We start from the raw sequence: 25,904 nt of genomic DNA on the forward strand, positions 1-25,904 counted from the left end.
TAAGTTTATTTTGGCAAATTGTCAAAAAAATATTATTCATATTCTGAAATTGTTGTTTTCTTTAAGAGTAAACAGTAGCATTGTTTAATTTTTTTCTTTTCTCTTAACCTTACTAGTTTCTTCCTATTTTTCTTTTTATTTTAAATGAAACAATTTCGTTTGAGCACCACAAAAAAATGTGATTTTATACAAGAATGAAACATTTGATAAAAGTTTAAACTTTGCAATTGTTTTTTATTTTCAAAACTTACGAGACTAACCATAATTTGATCAATATTTGTTATTTAAATGACAATCATCCCAAAACATAATAAGAAAAGGCTCAAATTGTCTTCATATCTTCGGACTTCTGTCTTTCTTCTTCAAGTACCGATGGTTCGGTTACATCAATAAGGCTGTTGAGATCATGGTGATCTCCACTGTGTTGAAGCTGAACAATTGAAGTCTTTAAGGAAACTTCTACCTTGGCATTGTAGATATAGATGATCTCCAACTAGGATTTTGAGGCTTTCAATTTTTTGACCTTGGTATCTTGTCAATCATGAAAAGTAAACTGTCACCAAAGCTACCGCAGAAGCTTTCATAAGAATGCAACTCCCCATCTCCTTCATATTTCAGAGCAAGCCACCGAGTAAGCATGTGCAGTTTTAACTGGACCGGTAGTTAACCACTAGTTCTGGGTCGAACCAGAACCGGACGCAAACAGTTCAACCATAACCATGCTACTGGACCGGCGGTTAACCACTAGTTCTGCATCGAACCGGAACCGGGCACAAACAGTTCAACCTTAACCATGCTACTATAAAGTTACCTGGTCCGGTTACGGTGTGCATTTTCATGGAACTGAAACCAGCAGCATGCATAACATGCACTACATGAATCTAACATCAAACATACTGAAAAAGGCAGCATAATGTGAATGGTAAGAACATGTAGAATTGTGGATAGTTTGTCCCAACAAAAAATCTACAAGACCAAACTTCTCAATGGCAGTCTGTACAAATAATAACACATCTCACACTAGAATCAATCAAATGAATACATATTTCAGGAACTGACATGAGAAAAACCTGGTTTAAAACCAACCCTGTACTATACAACCATTTTTTAAAACTTTTAGATGTTCTGCTTAATCAAAAAGAAAGTAAACCCAACCCAAACAATCAGCTTCACATCCATTGAACAATTATCTCTTTGTTGTATAATCAACTTGGCAGCAAATACGGATACGATGCATTTCAATAGATATATCCATGTATAACTCCATCAACCACGGAAGAAAAACTCTGACGAGCTTGTGTATTGATCTCAACGTCCTGTTTTTGCACGTTTCATGCTGGTATTAAAAGGTGAGACACTGCCACTTGGCCCGGGGCTCTCTTCTCTAAAATTTGAATTTAGCATGGCAAGCTCACGTAACTGTTGCCTCTTTATGAAATCCTGTGATTCATCCTACATGAAAGTACAAGTACAATCAGTTAGAAACTCCAAGACTACATATAGTGGTGGCCTTTTGCAATTGCCGACTGCCACATGTGTATTACAGCAAAGAAAGTTTTACTCAAGTCATGGGAGACCACCCATGGGCTCCAAGAGACCAACCGCAGCCACACTTGTCACTATGTGCAGTTCAATTTTATTCAGATATCAAGCTAAATGTTTAATATCTTTAGTAGTGTATTATATGTATAGAGGTGTAATCAATTGCAAATTGCAAACTACAAACTAAAATTTGGCCTATTAGATTTCCAGATCTGATGTCAACAGACAACTGATGACAAATAACGTCAACAAAAAATGTCTAAACAACGTCAATTGGGTGACATTGTGTTGACTTTTTTTGCTGACGTTATTTGTGATATGTTGATATCAAATCTTGCGATCTAATAGTCCAGATTTTAGTTTTTAGTTTGCAAGAGAGACGTAGGTTACAATATAGTAGGGCCTTATACATATATGTATATTTATGGGTGTGTTAGAATAAAAACCTAGTTGTTATGAGATTGTGAGACTAATTACATTTAGTGTTGTTAGGGTCCCGGGTCGGTCCGGGGCACTGAGGCTGGACCTCGGGTCGCGGGGCAACGGGGCGCTGGGGCGAGGGACCCACAAATCGGGGCTCAAAATTATTTATTATTTATATATTAGTAATAATAATGATTAAATATAATTCACTAATATATAAATACTTATACTTACATAACAGGAAGAAAAAAAATTAAATTTCAATCTTTACCTTGGATAGAAAATAATTATTGAAGGAATTATAGTCCGTTTACTTGTTTTGATAATTAAAATGATTTTTTTGAGGAAAGATGAAAAGTTGGCAGTAATAATAAATTAATATTATAGAAAAGTGGAAAAGTAAAAAGTTGAATGATTAGAGTTAAAAAGAGGCAGTGGTGGGTGCCTAGGTTTGATCAAAAGAAGGACTTCATAGTATTAAAATACTAATAAAAAGAAAAGATTCCAGCTTCCTCTCTCTTTACAGAGAAACGAATCGCTCCCCTTCGTCGCTCCACTCGCTACTACCGCCCCAGGCGCGCCCCGATCGCGCCCCACGTATATTGCTCGGCCACCCATGTTGGGGCAAAGCCGGCCTCGACCCTGGCGATCCACGCCCCGGGCGCGCCCCGAACGCATTTTTAACAACACTGATTACATTGAACATATAATAAAATTTCCTTTGCAGAGAAATTAACTTCATAAAAAAAATTAGGCCCCTCAAAGTTTTGAACCCAAGTCTACATTACATTCGTCTAATGGCTGAAAATAGTTCACAGTTTTTACATTATGAATTTTTTTTTTAACCTTATGCTATATATATATAAGGAGTTGCTAAAATATAGGATGCACAATGGATTCATCTCCTTGTTACATGAAATTCATGGTCATGGAGCATGGATCACTTATGAATTTACTAGGAGATTGTATGAATTCAAAAAATAAAAAAATATTGTCACCTTTGGGATTCAAACTCAGAACCATGGACTTATTCAATAAGGAGATGAATCAATTGTAAATCTTCATGATCTAAAGGCTGAAAATGGCGCTAGTTTATTTTTTCATTCCCTACACCAATATTCCCATAGTCATATGTACAATTATCTAATCTTCTCTACATATAACATCATTAATTTCCTTTTCCGTATTTTAGAAGGAAGGGTGAGCATCTTAATCAAGTCATATGTGTAGGAGCTACTGGGTTGAGATTGCTGAAAATTCTATGTTCTTCTCAATATTTTTTAAGAGAAGAATAATCAAAGAGTGTCACTATGGTGAACTCCCGGCATGATCATTTATCATACTTGGTAAGAAATTTGAAAATCAGGTAGGTTTTTTAAGGAGAAAAAAATCAGTACAGATCTTACCACTGGTTTCAGCAATTCTTCAATTATGTCCTGTGCTTGTCTCAGTCTCATATCAACAACATTGGCTGGTAAATCAGCCTCAATTAAGATATGGAGGGGTTCATTAAGGTGCTCATAGCCAGGTCGTCCACACAGCTTCTCTTCCTGCAACTTGACAAATGCAGTCAGTGACGAAGATTTGCTTAACACTTGCAACTCAATTTACAATGTAAATGAAGTAATGAACATCAATAATAATCGTAATTCCAAATGTTTTATATCCTGTTTCTTTTCTTTTCTCTACTTACAATGTAGCTGTTTCATGCTCAGTCGGAAAGAACAATAAAATGAAGCATCATTAAAACACTGCATTACCTTGTCAGGGTCTTTTATTGAACCTTTCCCTCTAATATATACCCGGCATCCAGTAGTGGCTTCAACTCTTTTAAGTGAATTTCCTCTAGGTCCCAACAGTCGGCCAACAAAATTGAACTATGAAGAAATTAAATACTGATAAGAGGAACATCCATTTTGTTGCTAAGAATGTACCAAACTATGAAGGATCAACAAGAGTATAAAAAAGTAAATCATGCCCATTCCATGTTCTTACATTAGGAAAGCTGTCCACAGGAATTTCTAAACGTAAAATCCTTTTGACAGTGTATGAACTGGGACTCGCTGGTGCTCCTTGCCAATCCATAGTCATTCCATGAGGCCCACCCAGTCTCTGCCAGTTAAACAAGAAGTTAGAGGGAATCATCTTAATTTTGGAAGAAATTAAAAGGAATAATTAGATACGGAGTATGATGCCAGTATTGAAACATGATATGCATGTAAGCAGAAGTTCCCTGTCAAGCAAAAAGTGATAATAATAATTATTATTATTATTATTATTATTATTATTGTTAGTATTTGGTTCTCATCCTTTGCAATGTTCAAGCCAATGAGATATGTTTCATCACTACTGCAAAGGCTAAACTTTAAAAAGCAAAAGTATATTAGATCATAGCTAACGAAATGCAAAAACAAACCAATCAATGATCAACCAGAAAGTGCGACCATCACTACGAGCTTCAGAATTTCACCTGTTAGAGTGACTGGACAAAAGATGGAATGGACTCACTTAAAATGGTGACAGCAAACATGACCTCCATAACTAAGCTTAAAGCTTACCTACAACACAGCGATAATTTAAAGCTGAAACTACGGTTGATCCTGATTTGTGTCGAAAGCAGGGCGAAAGAGGGTGTTCTCAAATCCAACCAGAAGTTCTGATTGCAACATATCGCAATGGCCAGTAACAAAACAAGCTTTTATGACAAACCAAATCAACTTACTTCTAACATTAAGTAACCAATTGGAACCACATACCATATTATAGTTCATTAACCATCTAACACTTCCACCCAGTATGTAGCCAATCGAATGTAAAAGGTCAATTGGATGGGCAGTTGATGATCAAATGAACATATCATAAAACTATTGCAAGGTTTAAATTTTAAAACATTTTCCATATAGATTTTTTCCCAATATGAAGTATGTTATGAGTATGACAAAAAGGTGACAGAAAGAAACCACAATTAGAAAGAAGTTGCAATAGCACTAAATGGATATGCAAAAGAAGTACACGGAGATTGTGGTTGATAAGTTAGGATCATACTGGACAATGGAAGCTCCTTAAATTTAAAGCACCAGAAACTTAAAAAGGCAAAGGAACAAAAAAAATAACTTTAGGAAAAAAGTTCCTAAATGAATAACATTATTTTTCAAGAATAGTTGAACCATCCTTTACAAGTCTGAATTGCATTCAAAGTCGGTACCACAACCTCACCTTTTTTTCTTACCAAGTCAGAAACCATGCCTAAACTAGTAGACATGTTTCAATCTTGTAAAGTTCAGATAAACTACCTGATATCTGTTGCATCATTTCTAAAACTAAGATTCGTTTTACAGTTACACAAGACATAACACATAGGAAATTACACCAGAGATCATACTTTTCAAAAGTTCAAAATGTCCACAATTCTAAGATTGTGAACTTTTATTAGAGCCAAGTGATTGCAAAGAAACTGCAATGGGAAAAACAATAGCTAGATATCAAACTCTCTAACAGATCCATTTTAAGCATAACAGCCCTTCCTGACTGTAAATTATAGATTAAAAAGAAAGAAAGAGAGTTTTGTTGAGTTGGGAATTTAATTACCTCTTGCGGTAGTCCATTCCAGCTTGATAATCCAGTCCCAGCAACATTTGACAGAGAGTTTGCAGAGGCCATAGGGCTCGGACTTCTGTGTCTTAGTCTCTCAAGTTCACTGAAGCCGTGATTCGGTACCATCCCAGTAACCCGCATGATCTCTTGAAGATGAAAACAAGATAGTTGTGAATAATAAGAATGAGAAAAACACATTGAGGCCTCAGAGTTCCACTACAATTTAGCAAGCCAATCAGTAATTTTATCCATAAAATGCATAAAATTACATGCTCCCATGGAAACCATTGTAACACAAGACAGGGCATTTCAAGTAAGAACTATGAATGAAGAATCTAATACTTATGATTTTACTAATATTGAGTGAAGATACAATGACAGAAACAAGTATATTTCTGCTATAAGTCATGCTTGTTTTGAAAACCGACACAACAATAGAAATCTCAATATGGTGATGATTCAGATCCAATCTCTACAAGAAACAAAGTAATCCATCAAAGTAAATTAGAGAAAGGAAGAACCTTGATTCAAGAGCCTCGTGGAAATGGGAAGAACTTGCATAAATGGCCCAAGCTTGTGATGCTCCGCCAAGAGCTCCGACAAGTACCGATTACTAAATTCGGATTAAAAAAATATAAAAACTCTAAACTAAACACATGATCAAAGAAGATAAGTAGAAAAGAAGCGATATACCTCTCTACATCAGGGTTAGTTGAAGTAATCTGCGGAGAGGCAGCCCGAGCAGGCGAAAAGTTGGAATTGTAAAGACCCGACATAGACAGGAGCTCCGCAAATCAGATGCAAGCGGCACAGCTAGCAACGATTTGAATCAAATCGATACAAAAGCATCTAGCAAGCAAGCAAAGCTGGGAAGAAGACGATGGAGAGAAGGTCACAGGACTATTCATGGGATGCCCTCATTTCCAGCTCAACGAGCTTTTATCCTCTTCTCCAACACATGGGCTTGGTTTGGGCCTCTTTTTTCAATAATATTTTTTTTTTCTAAAAAAAAAGATGATTTTTTTGGGCTTCATTAAAACCAGAATAATATTTTTGTATTTTCTCCTCCAATTCTAGGGGGTAGCAGAGGGAAAGGGAAAGGGAAAGGGAAAGGAAAATCGGAAATCAATCTGCATTCTCGTAGAGCTGGAATTGAGGGATCTGAGTGAATTTTTGGTCGTCGATCTTATCAATTGAATAGAATGCGGTTGGTGTGGTTGGAAGCGATGTTGCCATTGGGAATTATAGCAGGGATGCTCTGCGTTATGGGCAACGCTCAATATCACATCCACAAAGCTGCTCACGGCCGCGTCCGTACCTTCCTCTCCACTTTTATCTATTTCCTAAATCTGTTTGATTACATTACTCTAACATTCCTTTGATGATTCGCAATTGATTACGCAGCCTAAGCACACTGGGAACGACGTCTGGGATGTGGCTATGGAGAAACGTGATAAGAAAATCATGGAGATGCTCTCTTCGTCTCCTGCTTCCAACTGATTTAGGTTCGTCTGATGTTTCTTCTTTTACTATTAGTATGTCTTTATTCTTCATTATCTGAAATCTGTGTATGTAAGTAGTGGAGACATGATAAAAACTAATCTAAAGATTAATTTTTGGGGAAAAACAAAGCATACATTTTCTCCCACTTGAATAAAGTGTTCAGTGTACTGATAAAGTTGGAGTTTTTAGCATTCTCCGACTTTGAAGTGTAACTCCATTCTTTGGTTTAGGTTTAGGACTTTTATTAGCCTTGTGCTACTTTGGTTCTTTTCTCTAATCCTGGCAATCACTTCAATTGCCCTCTCTATGATTTTTAATTCAAAAACCTCCCCATTCGTCATCTTGTCCTGATGAACCAGGAATACATCTCCTTCGGTGTAAGGCTTAGTTATGGATCCAAATAAATCATGGCCTAATATCTATAACTGTATGTGAACTCTTCTTATGATGTCTATTGTCTACGAAAAATCCTTGGCAATTCTTATTTTTTAGCATTCACTAGTGCATTCACTATTAAGTTCTAACATGCATGGTATCCTCATGATCAAGTAGTAGTTCTTGCTCCATGAAATGTAAATAAGCTCTTCAGGTTGAAAAAAATATCTCGACACTTTATTGTGCTCTAGCTCGTGCTCTAGCATTACCTTCTCGATTAGTTAGCCGAATGAAAACTAAGCTATGGGGCAGCTCCATGAGCAGTGGTGGGAGTCTGCTAGTTCCTTCATATTCCTATGCACAATTACCGGAAGGACCATATGGAGAGTGCACATCCAAACTCTTAGACCACCCGCAACGCGTTACGCGGGTGGCCCGTGTTTCGTTCTGCAGTGACGGAACCGGGACGTGACGCGTTGCAGCGTCTCGTCCCGTCACCAGCCCGTCCCCAGCACGTCCCGCAACCCGTCCCGCAGTGACCAATCACGTGACGTCTCGCCACGCATCGAGGCGACGTGGCGAGCTCCCAGGCGATGCGTGACGCCCACTCACCGGCCCGCGAGTGGGATTCGTCACGCTGACGCAATAATTTATTTTTTTTAAAAAAAATCAAAATAAAAAAAATTAAATTGTGAAAACGGTAATGTTACTGTTTTTTATAGCCGTTTTCAATTTTTTTTTATTTTTTTACTCTATAAATACTCCTAATTCATCCTCATTTCACACACAACTACACATCTATTCTTCTCAAATCATCTCCAATTCCTCTCCAATTTTCACACACACACACACATCTATTCTTTCCAAATCATCTTCATTTCCTCTTCAATTTTCATATCAAATCATCTCTATTTTATTCTTCCCTCGAATTTAATCGATCTCATGGATCCATATGAGCAAATGCGTCAAATAATGGAAGAATCACTTGAAGAAGATCGACGCCGGGAAGCGGAGGAAGCCGCACCGCCCCAAAGACGCTCCCGGACTTACATCCATCGTAACCGGGAGGAAGCCGCCGCAAGGTTAGTCCGCGACTACTTCTGCGATAATCCCGTGTGGGGAGATACCTACTTCCGTCACCGTTTCCGCATTCGGCGACCGCTATTTCTCCACATCGCAAATACATTGGCGGACCGTGAAGAGTTCTTCCAAGAAAGGTTCGACGCCGTCGGCCGTCCCAGCCACACGACGCTGCAGAAATTTACTGCAGCAATCTGTCAGCTTGCGACTGGACAAACGGCGGATGTGTTCGACGAATACCTCCACATTGGAGACAGCACTGGGAGAATATGCTTGCTCCAATTCTGCAAAGGCGTCCGGGCAGCCTTTACCGACGAATTTCTCCGGAATTCAAACACGACAGATTGCAAGTTCCTGCTCCGCCTTCACGAACAAGTGCATGGCTTCTCCGGGATGCTTGGCAGCGTCGACTGCATGCACTGACAATGGAAGAATTTACCGTTGGCGTGGAGGGGGTCGTACACGAGCTGCCACAAAGGCACCCACCCCACCGTTATACTCGAGGCCGTCGCCGACTACCGGCTATGGATCTGACATGCGTACTTCGGGGTCCCCGGCTCGAACAACGACATAAACGTGCTCCAGCAATCCGACCTCTTCGCCGAAGTTTTAGATGGTAAAGCGTCGGCCACCAACTTCACCGCTAACAACTGGCGCTATAGAATGTGGTACTATCTTGCCGACGGCATCTACCCGAAGTGGCCAACCTTCTTGAAGACGTGCGCTAGGCCTGTGAACGTTAAGCAGACGCTTTTTGCGCAGAAGCAGGAGGCTGCTCGGAAGGATGTGGAGCGGGCGTTCGGGGTTCTCCAAGCGCGCTTCAACATTATCAAAGCCCCGGCTCGTTCGTGGTTCATGGAGAACATGGTCGACATCATGTTTAAGTGCATAATCTTGCACAACATGATTGTCCAAGACGAAGGACCCGAGCCGGGAAATTGGTTCGACCCCGAAGCCCCCGGAAGCTCAACTGCCAGTAGTCCACCTCGAAGTGGAGTGCATCCGTCTATACAAGAACGGTTGTCTATTCGGGCAAGGACACGTGACTCTTCTGCCCACGCCCAACTTCAAGATGATCTCATGGAGCACATTTGGGCAAAAAATAAAAAAAAATAAAATTGAATGAATAGTAATTTAAGGGACGGAGGGTTTCAGGTTCCGTCCCTTAGTTAAGGGATGGAGTAAAAAAGTACAGTGGAGCCTGCAAATAGTGTTTTAAGGGACGGTATAGTGAGAGCGTTGTGGATGGCCTTAGGCAGTTTTGGCACTTGACTTCTCATGAGTAGTAAGCATTGATTAGGTGGACCATGTCGAAGGCATGTCTTGTTTGAGTGGGTAGTTGGATTTGCCAGTGCATTCTATGTGCACAGAGTGAAGTGTGGAGACCTTTTCAACCAATTCATGAACATAATAAATAAGGTCAAAGTCCTTCATTTCTAATCTTGCTAGTTGCTACCATTGACTTCCAATATTACTCATCTTTCCATTAGAGGTTTTAACAATCATCTGAAGCAGCATAGATTGATAGGATGATCTAAATTTCTATCTAAAGTTCTCAGATCTTGAAAAATGTGAAGCACCTTATTTTAAAAAATGTTTCAGTGCATATTGATAAGTGTCATGACTGATAGGTTTCTTTGCAGCATTTGTTTCTGGGGCATTGTTCTATTTACAATCTCTTGTGTGAGCCTTATTGCCTACGCATTTTTCGTGGATGTGCTTTCTATCACTTATTCAGCTTATTTTCTTGTGACGCAGGTAACAATGCTCGGTCGCATGCTGGAATAAATAATGTTCAGGCTGGATTTTCCCTATAAACTCTTCTGTACTTGTGTACCTTTCTACATTATGCAGAACTGTGATATTTGGATGTGGTTGTTTAACATCCAAGTCTGTTTTTATTGAGAATATTATTGGTAGAAAATGTTGGGTTGAAATGAATAATTGTAAGATTGTTGGACCATCTATATACAATGTTGTACTACCAGTTTTCACAAACAGAAGATTGTGTATCGAAAGTGTCATAACTTCTCATTAACTTCTCATCAAATACATGAAAGCTTTCCTTGTAACTGAGCAATATTTCAATAACTATAACTAATTGATAAGGTTAAACCTACAAAGACTGTAATCAGTCTGTTTCTTCTCAAACTTCATCTTCTTCGCTTATGGTCTGATAAAATAAACAGCTTTCACAGAATCCGCTGCTTATTGGTGGAGCTCTTGCTCCACAGCACCTGAGAATCGATGAGACTAAGCTTCTTATCATCGAGGCGTTTCCATGTTTTAATGGACTTGACTGTTCCCCACGATCCCTTCTGTGTTTTCTCAAGGGAAGCTACCACCACTCTCGCCCTCCGAGACCACCCTGCCTTCCCGTATGCGTGATATCCGAAGCCCCCGGCATAGCACAGATGTATGCCGGACAACTCACCACAGAAGTCATTGAGATGATCGTGGCCTGTAAAAACCGCCTTCACATCCCCTGCAGCCACCAATGTTGTGAAAAATCCAGAGTTCACCGTCGCGGAGCTTATGCCTTCTTGCCTCACGCCGGTGGAATTTGTTGGGTCAAAGCTTGCGTGCTCGGGCAACGGAATGTGGAAGTAGGCAAGCCCCGGGGCAGCACCCTTTTGCCCCTCTGGTTGGGTGCTGTAGATTTTCTGAATTTCAACAACAAATTGTCAATATTCAAACAATATAGAGTTTCAGAGCATTTACTGTAGTCAAATGGATACAAATCAAACAAGTTGTCCATTTTTACACCAAATTTGTAACTATTTAAACTAATTAACATAATAAACTCACTCCTATGCGTGTTAATCGATAAGTAAAACTAATGAATGCATTAATTCCAATCCCGATTCGTTTGATTCCTAATTAGGATTATTAATGTAGCAAGAATTTAAGAGAGAGTCAATTAATTCAGTTACGAGTTTTGATACCTGCAGTCTAGCAGAAGTGTGCTGAAACCAGAGTTGCTGAGAGGGCTTGATCCAGCCATAGCCAGGAATGGAGGGGACGGTAGAGTAATCGCCACTGTCGAGCATGTACAGATTGAGAACCGATTTGTTCTCCATTCTAGAAAATTCCGCTCCATGGACCTCCAGATTGTAGTTCCCGAATCCATCGACGACGTGAGCTCCGCCTGGATTCAGCTGCGACAGCGTGTTCTTCATCCCCACTATATGCGTCATCACACCTTCCCTCGACAGAGTCGACTCCTGGTCGTGATTCCCCAGCACCGCCGCCCACGGGATGCCGGAGTTAACCGCAGGACCAAACGCCTGGTTCATTGACTTCACCGCGTCGCTTGCATCGAATCCGAATATGTTATCCCCTGCAACCAACAGCTAATTTCAGCAAATCTATCGGCAAAATCAAAAGCAGCAAGGGTTAATTAACTAACTGACCGGTGAAGACGATGAGATTCGGCTTCTCGGCGAGGATCAAGCGGCGGACGAAGGAGGTGGTGTTGAGATCGGAGCAGCTGGAGGCCTGGCGGGGGAGGACGTCCAGGCAGGCAGTCCGCTTTCCGTCGCCGAAGTGCATATCCGCGACCTGAAGAATTTTGAACTCGCCTCGTTTGGCGTTGAACTTGAGCTGCCGCCCTACTGCTGAGGTGCCGCTGCTCAGAGAAGCCATAACCACTAGCAACGCTAGAGCTCCCATTGCCTTCGCCGAAGCCATAGGAAGCAGTGGAGTGAGAGGAAATGGAACGAGTGTGAGAGAATTGGGGAAAAGTTTGTTAGCATATAAGAGCTGAGGTAGGCACGCGATTGATGTGCCCCAACTGTCACGTTGCCCGTGATATTTACTGTGAATGCATTAGGGTTTTTTGCTTTCAACCATTTTTCTATAAACCAGATCGATAAATTGATTTTGTTTCGGTCCGTGAGACACTGTTAGGGATGTCAATTTAGCCCGCAACCCGTGGGCTGGCCCGAATAGCCCGCCAAATTTATAGGGTTAGGGCTGAAAATTTCTAGCCCTATAAAATTACAGCCCGATTAGCCCGCACCCGATTAACCCGCAACCCGTTAGGGCCAGACCCGAAAACCCGATGGGCTGGCCCGGAAACCCGATAAAATTTATATTGTTCTATTTGTTTGACTCTAATTCGACACTTCATTGATTATTTTATAATATAGATTACTTAAAAAATAACTTTCCATTTTATATATTAAATATATAAATTATATATTAAGTTTTTATTAATATAATAATAGATAAATGAATTAGAAACTTCAAATTCACTAAAAATATATTTAAATTTCTAAACATGCTTTAAAATTTCTTGTTTATGTTTTATTTTGCATAAATCTCAAATATTAGTATTTGATCATGTTTATGTTTGAGTTTAAGCATATATCTTAAATTTATAATAATTAAATATTTTACATTTTATAAATATAACTAATTTTCATCATTATTTATTGGATTGATCGCATGTTAATTTTATCGATAGCAACCCGATTAACCCGATGGGCTAGCCCGAAACCCGAGCTTTTAGGGTTAGGGCTGAACTTTTATAACCCGGAAAAATAACAGCCCGATTAGCCCGCACCCGATTGACCCGCAACCCGAATAGGGTTAGCCCGAAACCCGGTGGGCTGGCCCGATTGACATCCCTAGACACTGTTATCATTAGAAATTGAAATCATTGATCAAATGGAGATAAAATTGGCAATTCCGATTCAATCATTCAATAATAGTATTTGTCATCTTTAATTTTTACACAAATTCTAGTTTTTTAACCAAAAAATCTTTAAATATTTCCAATTCAAACCAAACCGAGGTCGGATTCAACTATAGATGCCGAGTTTGTGCATTTTTTATCCACTATTTATAGCAATTTTCTACTACAGTACCACTCAGTACTTTTTAGGATATTTTCCATATGGTGTGTGCTTGTGTGGGTCCATCTATCTTATCAACCTTGGATGGCGTGGCCATACGCGCGTAGTCATTAATTTAATGTGTTAGGATATTAATCAGATGATCAATTACTTTAAGTCAATAGATTAACCTCCTACTTATTATGCTACTCTATTTTTATTCTCTGAGATACATGAACACCAACAATAATTAGAATACTCGACTGGACCTACACCTACCTATGAATATTTTATTAGTGGTATATTTTAATTTTGTAAATTATGTGATGTGACATTCGTTGTATTGTATTTATCGTTGATTTGCATACGCATTTAAATTTCGGACTTCAGAGTTAAAGTAAAGATGTCATTTTTCAACTGATTTGACGAGTGAGTCTTCGTTGTTTGGGAAAAACACACTACATGGAATATTCCAAATAGCAGTAATTATCTTTAATCCGCACCATAAAACAATAAATAAATCTACATGACCAAATTTTATATAACTAAAAATTAGTTTTTATTTAAAAAAAACTAGTGTATTTATGCATTTAATTAAAATATATAGACACATATATATATATATATGGTACATGGAACGTGCATAATATTATGGTCATATATTAATGATTTGTGTATAAATTTTTTATTTTTTTGGAACATAAAATGTAATTAATACATGTGTATAATTTTTTTGTTTTTTTGGAACATAAAATGTAATTAATACGTACTTTAATTCAAATTTGAAAATAATAGAAAGATAATTCAAATATAAAAATAAAAAATTGAAAATGAGGTCGAAGACTAATAAAGTCTTTTTAACTTGTCCACTAACTACATTTATTATTTTAATATATAAATTAATACATCAAAATTACTAATATAATCTTATTTTGATTGTACAAAATTTGGTTGTTTATCATCATTCTTCATAAAATTAGTTTGAAACTGTTGCATTTCTTTCATTTTTTTATTATAATCATAAATAACTATATTACATAGTGATATAAACGAATTAAATCTTGGAAATTTTAATGCGAATCAGGAAACAAGTTCGTTGTATTGTATAACATCCAGAGATATTATGAGTAAATTATAATTAGACGGTCTCGATAGAGAAAGCGGCATGGGCTTTGGGATTGGTAGATCCAATTATTAGATGAACTCATATCGAGAAAATTAGTAAAATAAAAACTCAAACGTCATTCTTGCCTTTCGTGACTGTCGGGAGAGCCTAAGGCCATCCACTACGCTGTCTCTATACCGTCCCTTAAATCGTCTCTTAACTACTATTTGAGCACTATTTGAGGGCCCCACTGTCCTTTTTTCCTCCATCCCTTAACTAAGGGACGGAACCTGCAACGCTCCGTCTCTTAACCGTCCCTTAATTACTATTCATTCAATTTCATTTAGAAATTTTTTTTCTACCCAATTCAATTTAAACAAACACACTTTATTAAAAACCACACTTTATTAAAAAACACACAAACTAAATAAACACACAAAATAAAAAAGACACAAAATAAAAAAACACACAAAAAAAAAAAACTACTCCGCCGGCGAATCATCCTCTGGAGGCGGTCGAGGTTTAGGGGGTGTCGGAAGGTCAAGTTGTGCTGCCATAGCAACAATTCCGTTCCACCAGGCCGTGAATTGGGCGTACGAGAAGTGGGAAGTGTCCGCCATTGTGGCGGTCATGTACGCCACCATAAGTGTGTCCGAGCCTCCACGCGAGCCCGAGGCCGGCTGGCTTGATTCGCCTCGGCCCTTCCTTGCTCTAGCCGCTTTCGCCTCCTTCGTCCCTTGCGGCCGACGGCGCCCACGCGCGGATCCTCCAGCATCGCCGACCGTACCCGCAAACTCCCGGGATTCAGCCTCAGGTTGGCTGATGCCATCGGTGTCACCACCAGACGCACCACCAGACGAGTATTGGCCACTCGCCGTATGCTTCGTGCGCTTCGAGGTTGAGCCCGAGCTGGAGCGGAAACCTCCGGCCCACCGTTCCTCGTCCTTGACGGCCTGCCAAACATCAACAAATCTGAATTGATGACCCTCGACCTGGTAGTAGGCGCGCAAAGCGGACGTCAAAATGTCGGTGGCCGTGGCGCCGCTTTGGTAGCGCGCCTCTTCAGTCGAGTAGATGCCGTAGAATTTTTTGATCTGTCGGTCGACTCGGTCAAAGTGAGAGCGGAGCATTTTAACTTTGCGCTTGCGGGAGCCTTTCGGCTCTATCTGGTGGTAGACCTCGCAGACCTTTTCCCAGAAACACTTCCGGGTTTGTTGATTCCCGACGATGGGATCGTACGAGACCGTGATCCAGGCGTTGTACACCGCCATCGTTTCGAAGTTGCTGTACGGATGCCGGCCAAGATCCTCTTCTTCTTCTTCTTCTTCTTCTTCCTCCTCGTCCTCGCCCGCCTGGGGTTGTACACCGCCAGTGCCACCTCCACCGCCTCGGCCACCTCCACCGCCAGTGCCACCGGGAAAATCCTCCCGGATCTGGGATAATCCTTGCGAATACCGCGTGGCGGAGGGACGGACATATGCATCAAGGTCAAAATTGGGTGGTTGGTACCCCCCCGGCGTCGCCGAACCCTGAGTCCCAGGGGTTGACGAACCGGAACCGCCCAATGTGTTGATCATGGTCTCCCAATCGCCGAACGCGTTGAGATCCCACCCGCCGGAGCCGGAACCGCCGTAGTTGCCGTCGCCGTCGCCGGACATCTTGAGTTGGTTTATGAAAATTTGAGAGAAAATTTAGATGATAGGAAGAATAGATGTGTAGTTGTGTGTGAAATAAGGATGAGTTTAGGAGTATTTATAGAGTAAAAAAATCAATAAAAAATCAAAAAAATTATAAAAAACAAAAACAAAAAACGGTATTATTACCGTTACAAATTTTTTATTTATTTAAATTCAAATTTTTTTTAAAAAAATATCTATTGCGTCAGCATGTGACGACGCCCACTCGCGGGCCGGCGAGTGGGCGTCACGCACGACGCCGGGTTGCTCCACGTCGCCTCGGCGCGTGGCGAGACAGCCCGTCTCGTGGCTCGCCGGGACGAGACGCGGGACGAGATGGAGGCTGCAACGCGTCGCGCCGGCGTCCCGTCTCGCCGGGACGAGACGCGAGACGCCGGCGAGACCCGTAGTGGATGGTCTAAATGTTTGAGTTACCCCTCTTGAGTATAGAAATATATTCCTTTTCAACACATGTCATATAATGGTTTTTAACAACTAAGATATCTATGAATCAACCCTCATTCTCTGGAACCATCATTGTTTCTGCATATCTCCAAATTCGTGATAACTAATCCATAGAATCATATTCCCAACAACATAAAATTATAGGCCCAAAAAAGATAACTAATCTTGAAATTTGAATAATTAATTCCGTATTCGATATGTTTGCAGAATTGAGATCTTGACAAAAACAGAACTAACCGCATCCACAATGAATGCCCCAATGGAAGCCCTTGTGGTTGTTACATCAGTATACCCATTCTCTCTACAATGGTTTAGCCTTAGTGGGTACCCTATTTATTATTCATTTTTCATTTCAATTTTAATATTTATTTTTTATGGTTACCCATTATAAATAGCAAAATTAGACTCTAAATTAAAGAACTAGCAAAAAAAATACATTACTTAATTTTAAAAAAATACAACGAAAATACTTAAAAATACATTACTTAATTTCGTGAGCGGGGATAGACCCCTTTTGTGGGCCGCATCTTGTCGTTGCTGGAAGTACTCGTCGCGCGCCTCCAGCGCGTGAACAATCTGGGGAAACAGTTCTCACCGCATCCTAAACTGTCGGCGAAAAACCGGCGGTCCCCACCGGGGCTCATCGGCGAAGTAGTCCTCGAACAGACGTTGATGAGCTAGGCCGTGCTCTCGGCGGACGGATGTCCGATGGCGGATGGACCTCGGGACCTGCTCTTCGGCCTGCTCTTGCTCTTGTATTGCACGAATACCTGCGAGAATCTGGTTCCCGAAAGCAAACATTGCGCGTTCCATAGCCCGACCCATATTTTTCCCGGGAAACATTTTGGAAAAGTGAGTGAAAGAGAGATATTGGAATGGAGAGCGAGTTGAGAGATGTGTGAGAGTTGTGTGAAAAATGAGTGAAAATAAGGTATATTTATAGATAGAAAATTAAAAATTAAAAATTAAAAATTAAAAATAAAAAAATAGGAAAACGCGTCGATCGGGCGTCCGCGTCATCGGGCGCGACGCTGCAGTGGATGCCCGATCAAGCGCCCGATGGATTGAACGAGAGATCAGGCGCGGCCGATCTTTCGGTCTCGCCCGACGACGACTAACGTCTGCAATGGATGCCCGACGACGCCCGAGCCCGATCTCGGGCGATCGGACGACCGATCGGGCATCCATTGTGGATGCTCTAACGAAATACTCTCCTGGTCTCATTAAAAATACATTTTCCTTTTTTAGTTGTCCCATTAAAAATGAAATGTTTCCTAAAATGGAAACAACTCTATCTCTACTTTTTCATCTCTCTTACTTTACTCTATCTTTATTAACTCACAAAACAACACTACATAAAATCTCATGCCGATTTTCAAATATTTCATTTTAAATGGGATGGAGGGAGTGTATGTATAATTGAATATGAGGATCAGAGGATCAATTTAAGTGTATATCCATGCAAAATTTATACTCCATGCAATATGAGGAGTACAAATGTACAATTGTGAAGTAATTGGTCCGAGCCATACAAAATCAACATCTCCGTGCTTTTTCTCGACTTGTTGATGTTAAATGAGCAAAACTTGATCATCATCAATGTGTACACGTTTAGATTGAGTCATTTTGGAAAGGAATGACCTTCTTCAAATTCTTGACGGTTTTCTTGAGCATGTTGTTGATCAGCCATGTAATGTAAGCACTGATAATGTGATCTACTGTGGATGTTTCCCCTTGACTAGAGCTCTTGAACCGACTCCCCAACCAACAAGATGCTCAAGAAATCCATCAAGAATTTGAAGTAGGTCATTGATAATGTGATGTATGGTGTATGTTTTCCCTCGACTAGAGTGGAAGTACTCCTTAGATATTGAACTTTTAATTTGATAGAATTTAAACGCAAAAGATGTCATTGCCTTTGCCCTTTATGTACATAGAGAAACAAAGAAATTAAAAGGAATTACAAATTGAAATAAAATATGTTGGTCTATATTAGATAGGGTGAAATTAAAAAACCCTAATGATTCATATATGGTAAATCAAGTGAGAGCTATTTATATGTGTTACTAAAAAATAACACAAGAGTTTAACGAAATTCGAACTAATTATTAATTTCACAATCGATACAATCATAATTGAAGCATAAGCACTTGATAGGAACAAATGAGAATTATTATAGTATTAAAATTAACGTCGGAAGGAATGAACATAAACTGAAACTCATGAAAACCTAAGCAAAAACATAAATATTGTAACGAAAAGCAACATAATCTAAACTCCTGAAAACCTATTCTTGCGAGCAACGTCTTCGTCGACGAATCTCTTCCAGTACGGATGCGTCTTCCAAACCTCAGCAATGTCCTCAATCGGAATCCCCTTGGTCTCCGGCAAGAAATAGTAGATGAAAAGCGCCATGACGAAGACGAAGGCGGAGAAGAATATAAAAAGCCCAAATTTCATGACGCACAGCATTCTGAGGAAGCATTGAGCAATGATGAACGTGAAAATCATATTCACCGACACATTCACGCTCTGCCCCGCCGACCTCACCTCCAGCGGCAGTATCTCCCCGGGCACCAGCCACCCGAGCGGGCCCCACGACCACGCGAATCCCGCCACGTACACGCATATAGTGAACACGACTATGCCGGCGTACCACACCGGCAGCTCCCCGGGGTTGCCGGAGACGCCGAATTTGAGGCCGATGCAGATCGCGACGATGATCTGGCAAATGAACATCTGAATCGCACCTTCTAGAAACCAGAAGCGTCGGCCTAATCTGTCGACGGTGCAAATTGAGACTAATGTGGCGACGCAATTGACGCCGCCGGAGATTAGGGCGGAGGCGAGGGAGGCGTTGCTGCCGAATCCGATCGTTTTGAATAGTACCGGAGCGTAGAACATGATGACGTTCATTCCGGTGAATTGCTGGAAGAAGGGGATTAGAACGACCATCACCAGCTGCGGACGGTACTTGCGGCGGAGGAGATTCGACCACGGCTTCTCCACCTGTTTCGCCGCCTCACTCGCCAAAACGATGTCGGCGAACTCATCCTCCACGTCTTCGACTCCGCGGAATTTCTTCAACTGTTCCTTCCCCTCTTTGAGCTGACCTCTCTCGATTAGAGAATTAGGGGTATCGGGGAGGCAGAGTGATCCGATTAGAAAAATTAGGGCGGGGATTCCGGCGCATCCGAGGCTCACGCGCCACCCTTCCCCATTACTCATCTTCGCGCTGAAGAAATTGATCAAATTAGCCGCTAAAATCCCCACCGTGATCATGAGCTGGAAGAGCATGTTGAGCTTGCCGCGGTGGTTCGCCGGAGCCACCTCGCAGAGGTAGACCGGAGCGGATTGATTAGCGAAGCCGATGCCGACGCCGAGGAGGATCCGGCCGATTATGAGCATCGCCACGTTGTGGGCGAATCCGTTGACCGCGGAGCCGGCTAAGAAGACCAAACCGCCGAAAACCATCGAGGGTTTTCTACCGAACTTTCGAGTAATGAAAGAGGCGAAAACCGACGCCACAAGCGCGGCCAAATAGAGTGAGGATGTGAATAGCGTGAGCATGGCGTCGTCGAACTTGCAGTACTGGTTGGTGCCGCCGGAGTTGAGCTCCTCGCGGCGGTAGACGCGGGGGAAGAACTTTTGGAGGAAGGGAGCCATGGAGGTGACTCCGCCGGAGATGCCGATGTCGTAGCCGAAGATGAGGCCGCCGCAGCCGGCCATGATGCACGTGATCACCATGCGCCACGTCATCTTTCCTGGGTAATCCTTCCGCTCGCCGCCGCCGCTAGTAATGAATCCTGCCGCCATCTTTCAATATTTTTTTTTCGTTTGTTTGAGATTAATGGATGATTGATTAGCAATGATGCGAACCCCTATTTATAAAGCTCCATATCGTATCTAATTAGATACGAAAAAGGAGTAAATCTATTCTAGCTTATCTGTTTAATATTTTGAGTTGATTTAGGTAACAAATTGAAATTACTATGATTCTCTCTAACTAATCTGACCGCTTATTCACAATCAATAAAAATCCGAACAAACTATAATCCTTAAATTATCCACTTGTCCATCTAATTGTAAGATATAGTAACATCCAATAAAATATGCAGGAGTATTACTTTATGATTGGCTAGTGATCTAGAGACATAATGTCTCTATGCCATAATGCCGCTATGTCACTTTGACATAATTATATTTTATATTGTGACTAATTTACCCTATTGTTATTTTAGAAAGACAAATCTTAAATTATGAAGTTTAATTAACACATGCTTATCATGCTTACATTCAATGTAATCGTAATTTTAATTAGACTATTTAAAATCTTAATTAGAGTAATATTAAATGTACGTTTGATAATTTTATGAGAAATGCTCATAGAAAGTTTAAAATATAAAATTAAAAATGATTGTTCTTATAAATAAAAATAATTGTTTTTATAAATAAAAATAATTAAATTTATAAATAATATAATTCTTGTGAGTAAAAGTTATTAATATTATTTTATTAAATAAAATTTATTATATTCATTGATAAAATTTATTGTCGTAATAAATAAAGTATATTTTTATTTTCAAGAAAAAAAAATATTTTATGAATAAAAATTATTATTGTAAACAATGAATTTAATTAGTTTTAAAGCATCAATCGTCTTTTTCAATTACTTAAACCTTTTGATTTATTGGATAGATGGGAGCTTATTACCAATTGAACATGAGCTTGTTTTTGGCGTATGTCGGCGAATGCACAGACTCGCTCGACATCGTCATGGGGTATCCCCATGCGTACATTGCCAGTGGCCACGCCGTGGCTTGGACCCGCAGCCGTAGCATCATCGTTGGCCCAATCGGTCAGCGTTGGGCCTTCATCTTCGACAATCATGTTGTGCATGATAATACATGAGTACATGATGTCGGCGATGCTGTCAACATACCACAGCCGTGATGGACCCTTTACTGCCTCCCATCGAGACTGGAGCACACCAAATGCCCGCTCCACATCCTTGTGCGCTGCCTCCTGACGTTGCGCAAGGTATATCTTCTTTTCATCCGTTGGGCATCTGATCGTCTTCACAAAGATGGGCCACATCGGGTATATCCCATGCGCCAAATTATAGCCCATACTGTGCCGGTTGCCGTTGGCGACGAAATTGCCGGTCGGACCGACGCCCATGCACTGGTCGTTGAAGAGGGGCGACGACTGAAGGACGTTGATGTCGTTGTTAGACCCGGCTACTCCAAAATAGGCATGCCAAATCCACAGCCGGTAGTCAGCTACTGCTTCAAGGATCATCGTGGGATTCTTGGCCTTGAAACCAGTAGTGTACATCCATTTCCAGGCAGCGGGGCAGTTCTTCCATTCCCAGTGCATACAATCTATGCTGCCGTGCTGATTCTCGTGCATATCCAGCAGAGCCTGACAATCTTCGGAGGTAGGCTTCCGAAGATACCTATCCCGGAATATCTCCCTAAGAGCATGCGCAGCGGTGGCGTCCGTCGCCACCGCCGTCCGCGCCGCTGGCACGGACGCCATCCGCCGCCGCCGCTGCGCTCGCGCCTCTGGCACGGCGCTGCTCGATGTATCGAGCACGTCCGCGCCAGCGGACGCACACGTGGCGGCACGGGATTGGGCAACGGCGTAGCCGTTGCATTCAAACTTTTTTTAAAAAAAATCGGTATTTAATTATAAATAATGCTAAAAAAAATATATATTTTCCAAATCCCAAAAATATGGCCATTTTTTCCCGTTTTTTCTGAATTTTTTTGATTTTTTTTAATTTTTTCCCCAAAATCATCTATAAATACACACATTCATCACTCATTTATCACATCAATTCATCTCTCATTCATACTTCTTATACAAACTATCAACACATTCAACCTTCACTCAAAACATCAAATGGATTTCACTCATCTCAGCGCGGAAGGACGTCGAAAGAGCCTTCGGGGTCCTTCAAGCTCGATTCAACATTGTGAAGGCCCCGGCTCGGCTGTGGTACGTGAATAATATCGCCGACATCATGTTCACGTGTATTATATTACACAACATGATTACAGCCGACGAAGGGCCGAGGGCGGCTAGCTTCTACGACGAGGACGAAGCCGGAAGATCAACAGCGAGGTCTCCCCCACGCCGAGGCGAGCATATGACGGTTGGCCAGAGGATCGAGACAAGACACACAATGCTCGATACTCGAATCCACAATCAACTACAAGAAGACCTAATCAACCACATGTGGGCGAAATTCGGCAACGAGTAGTGGTTTTTTTAATTTTTAGGATTTTAATTATGTAATTTTTAATTTTTAGGATTTTAATTATGTAATTTTTCATTTTTAGGATTTTGATTATGTAATGTTTAATTTTATTTGTCATTTGTAATATTTATTGTGGTTTTTAAATGAATTTTAATATTATGGAAATGTTATTGTTTAATTGAATTTTAAATTAATTGTGCTCGTCCTTGCGGAAGAGCACAGTTGTGGGTGTTGTGCTCTTGCCAAAGAGCAGGCATGAATAGTACCGCCCGGGCCCACAACCGTGCCGCTGGCAAGAGCACGGTTGTGGATGCTCTAACGCCCTGACAAAAATACTTCAGGCAGTCGCGGGCAGTCGTCTTGCCGATGTGGAGGTACTCGTCGAACATATCAGCCGCACCTCCGTATGCCAACTGCCTAATTGCGACAGTGCACTTCTGAATCGGCGTGTGGCCGGGTTTACCAGCTGCATCCTCCCGCACCCTAGAATACTCGTGTCGACTCTCCAAAGCGCCCACGATACGCAGAAAGAGAGGACGATGCATCCTAAACCGTCGCCGGAATAGGTTCTCCCCAAACCGTGGCTCCGGCGCAAAGTAATCCTCGTACAACCGACTGTGGGCAGCGAGGTGATCCCGGGCACTATAGTGCGATGATGGATGGGTCGAGCCACCGCCGGCGCCGAGGCCGCTTGTTCCTCTCTCTCCACGGCCTCCCGCACACGTGTGTGTATCATCTGCATCATGTGTTCATAATGCCCACCACCACCACTACCACTACCACTACCAGACATTACGGAAATATAAAAGAAATTTAGAGAGAGAGAGAAACTTGTTAAAACAAGTGGTGCAAATGAAATGAAATGAAATGCAACGAGACGTATTTATAGAATTTTTTCAAAAAAAAATAATGCAAAAATCGGGAATTCCGCGCCGACGTCCGTGGGAGTCAACTCAATGGCGGACGTCCCGACGGACGTCAGCGGAAAGGCCATGCGGTGTCCGTATCCGCTGAACAGTTGCACAATGGCGGACGTCCCGTGCGGACGTCGCGCACGCCGATCTGACATCCGCGCGGAAGTCCGCCATTGCGGATGCTCTTATTATCAAATTATAGATATGCTATGGAGAAAATAATAGCTAGGCTTTAATTATTTACTGTATTTATTTTATATAGGTGCATTTGTATTTATATGCCTATAGAAGAAGGATCAAATGATCACAAACTTTGTCATTATGTTAGCAACACACCAAGAGATGGGTCCTTCCCAAAAGTTGTTTTTTTTTTCTTTTTTTCAAAATTTTCAATATTTTTATATTCTACTATTGATTTATTTTTTTTTCAAACATTTTTCTTCAATTTGAAATCTTTCATTTTACTTTTATTTCATGAATATTAATTAGGCTTCATTGTATCAACAACGGATTTGAAATATTTTTTAATATATCTAAGCCAAGCCAAAGAAAGAAGAGAAAAGATAAAATTTCTTAATTATCCTAAAACATCATCATGTCTAGGAAGCTGTACAAAATAAAACAAATACTACTAACTAAATTGTCAATTTTATCATATTCTTATTTTCAACAGATTATAATCACCTAGTCAAGTACTACAATAAATGCACACATTATCCTTCATTATTTGCCCCATAATTTAAAAGTTTAAATGGAGTAGTAGTAAAATAAAATAATTAGCGTCATTAAATTCACACTAGGTAGCCCCACTCAATATTTAAACATAGTATTGACAATTAAATTTTCCAGGCAACTGACAATGGTAAAATTTAAGGAATCAGATTACTTTCTCAGAGAGAATCCTGGCAACCAAACATGGCATAAATATTACTCCCTCCGTCCCCGAATAAGAGTCGCTAATTTCCTTTTTGGGTCGTCCCCCATTAAGAGTCACTCTTCATTTTTACCATAAATGGTAGTAGGTCTCACATTCCACTAATTCACTCTACTCACATTTTATTATAAAATCAATATAAAAAAGTGGGTCACACATTCCACTAACTTTTTCAACCAACTTTTCTTTACATTTCTTAAAACTCGTGCCCGGTCAAACAACGACTCCTATTAGGGGACGGAGAGAGTATATGAACTCTAAATTTTGATTTGGACCGTTAGAAAATGTCAATAGATAACAAAATAATATAACAAAAATTAGAAAAAGATAACAAAATAATTGAAAAAAATAGATAATTCATAAAATATTTTAATTAATTAACTATAAATTTTAAAATACATATTAACTAAAACACTTTAAAATTATATAATACATATAGAGCAATCACACTTCAATGACATACTACAACTTCGTATAAAAATAGTTGTATTATTTTAATATTCAGTTAAACTCAAGAATAATTAAAACTTTCGGTCATTCAATTGAATCGAATATAAAAAATATCTTTATTTTTATGAGGATGAAATATTAAATATTTTAATTAAATAAATATAGCATGAAAATTAAATTATATATTTGTGTTGCCATTTAGTTTATAGATTAATTCAGAGAAGAAATTATTACAATGATGAATAAAATTTTAATTTTAACCCAAATAGAATGCAAATTAAATTCTTTAGCACAATTCCAATTTTAAACTCTTTAGCACAATTCCAATTTTAATTCAAATAAAAGGCAAAATAACAATACATAAACTTAATTACAAAGATGAATTTAAATTAAAAAAATATTTATACAAAGTCCAATAAATTAATAGTTCAAAATTAAAACTTAATTTTTAAAACATAAATATAATGATATATACGTAACACCCAATTTAAAAAATTCATAGTCCAAAAATAAAGTTTTAATGGTCTAAATCAATTAACATTCAGTAGCCCAATTTAATTAACATGTAGAGGCCCAAACAAATATACTCCCATCCGTCGCTGCTTCCTCTCTCTCCCCCTCATTTCTTCTCTCCATTCTTCCCCAAATCCTCAACCCTAGTCTCGCCCTCTCTCTCGTCGCGGCGAATCCTTGCTCGCGTTCGGCCGGTGCCGCCGTCGTTATGCACCGGCGACGTTTCC

The 25,904-nt window shown here is 40.3% G+C and overlaps 3 protein-coding genes across 3 annotated transcripts; all 3 read right to left on the minus strand.

The window, feature by feature from the left end:
* Positions 1-911: 911 nt before the first annotated feature.
* Positions 912-6,760, minus strand: LOC121785450 (KH domain-containing protein At3g08620-like). Its single transcript, XM_042183889.1, has 7 exons — positions 6,253-6,760; positions 6,081-6,172; positions 5,554-5,705; positions 3,961-4,077; positions 3,726-3,842; positions 3,372-3,515; positions 912-1,452 (listed from the first exon to the last, which is right to left on the minus strand). The coding sequence occupies exons 1-7, from the start codon at positions 6,333-6,335 to the stop codon at positions 1,309-1,311; spliced, it is 849 nt and encodes a 282-aa protein (XP_042039823.1). The 5' UTR covers positions 6,336-6,760; the 3' UTR covers positions 912-1,308.
* Positions 6,761-10,522: 3,762 nt separating this feature from the next.
* LOC121785445 (probable inactive purple acid phosphatase 29) lies at positions 10,523-12,338 on the minus strand. Its single transcript, XM_042183876.1, has 3 exons — positions 11,931-12,338; positions 11,463-11,857; positions 10,523-11,180 (listed from the first exon to the last, which is right to left on the minus strand). The coding sequence occupies exons 1-3, from the start codon at positions 12,205-12,207 to the stop codon at positions 10,710-10,712; spliced, it is 1,143 nt and encodes a 380-aa protein (XP_042039810.1). The 5' UTR covers positions 12,208-12,338; the 3' UTR covers positions 10,523-10,709.
* Positions 12,339-18,763: 6,425 nt separating this feature from the next.
* Positions 18,764-20,441, minus strand: LOC121768328 (sugar carrier protein C-like). Its single transcript, XM_042164801.1, has one exon. It carries the CDS (start codon positions 20,415-20,417, stop codon positions 18,873-18,875), a length of 1,545 nt encoding a protein of 514 aa, XP_042020735.1. The 5' UTR covers positions 20,418-20,441; the 3' UTR covers positions 18,764-18,872.
* Between the last annotated feature and the right edge of the window lie 5,463 nt (positions 20,442-25,904).

This window comes from Salvia splendens, chromosome 2 (assembly GCF_004379255.2).
Source record: "Salvia splendens isolate huo1 chromosome 2, SspV2, whole genome shotgun sequence".
Taxonomy (NCBI): domain Eukaryota; kingdom Viridiplantae; phylum Streptophyta; class Magnoliopsida; order Lamiales; family Lamiaceae; genus Salvia; species Salvia splendens.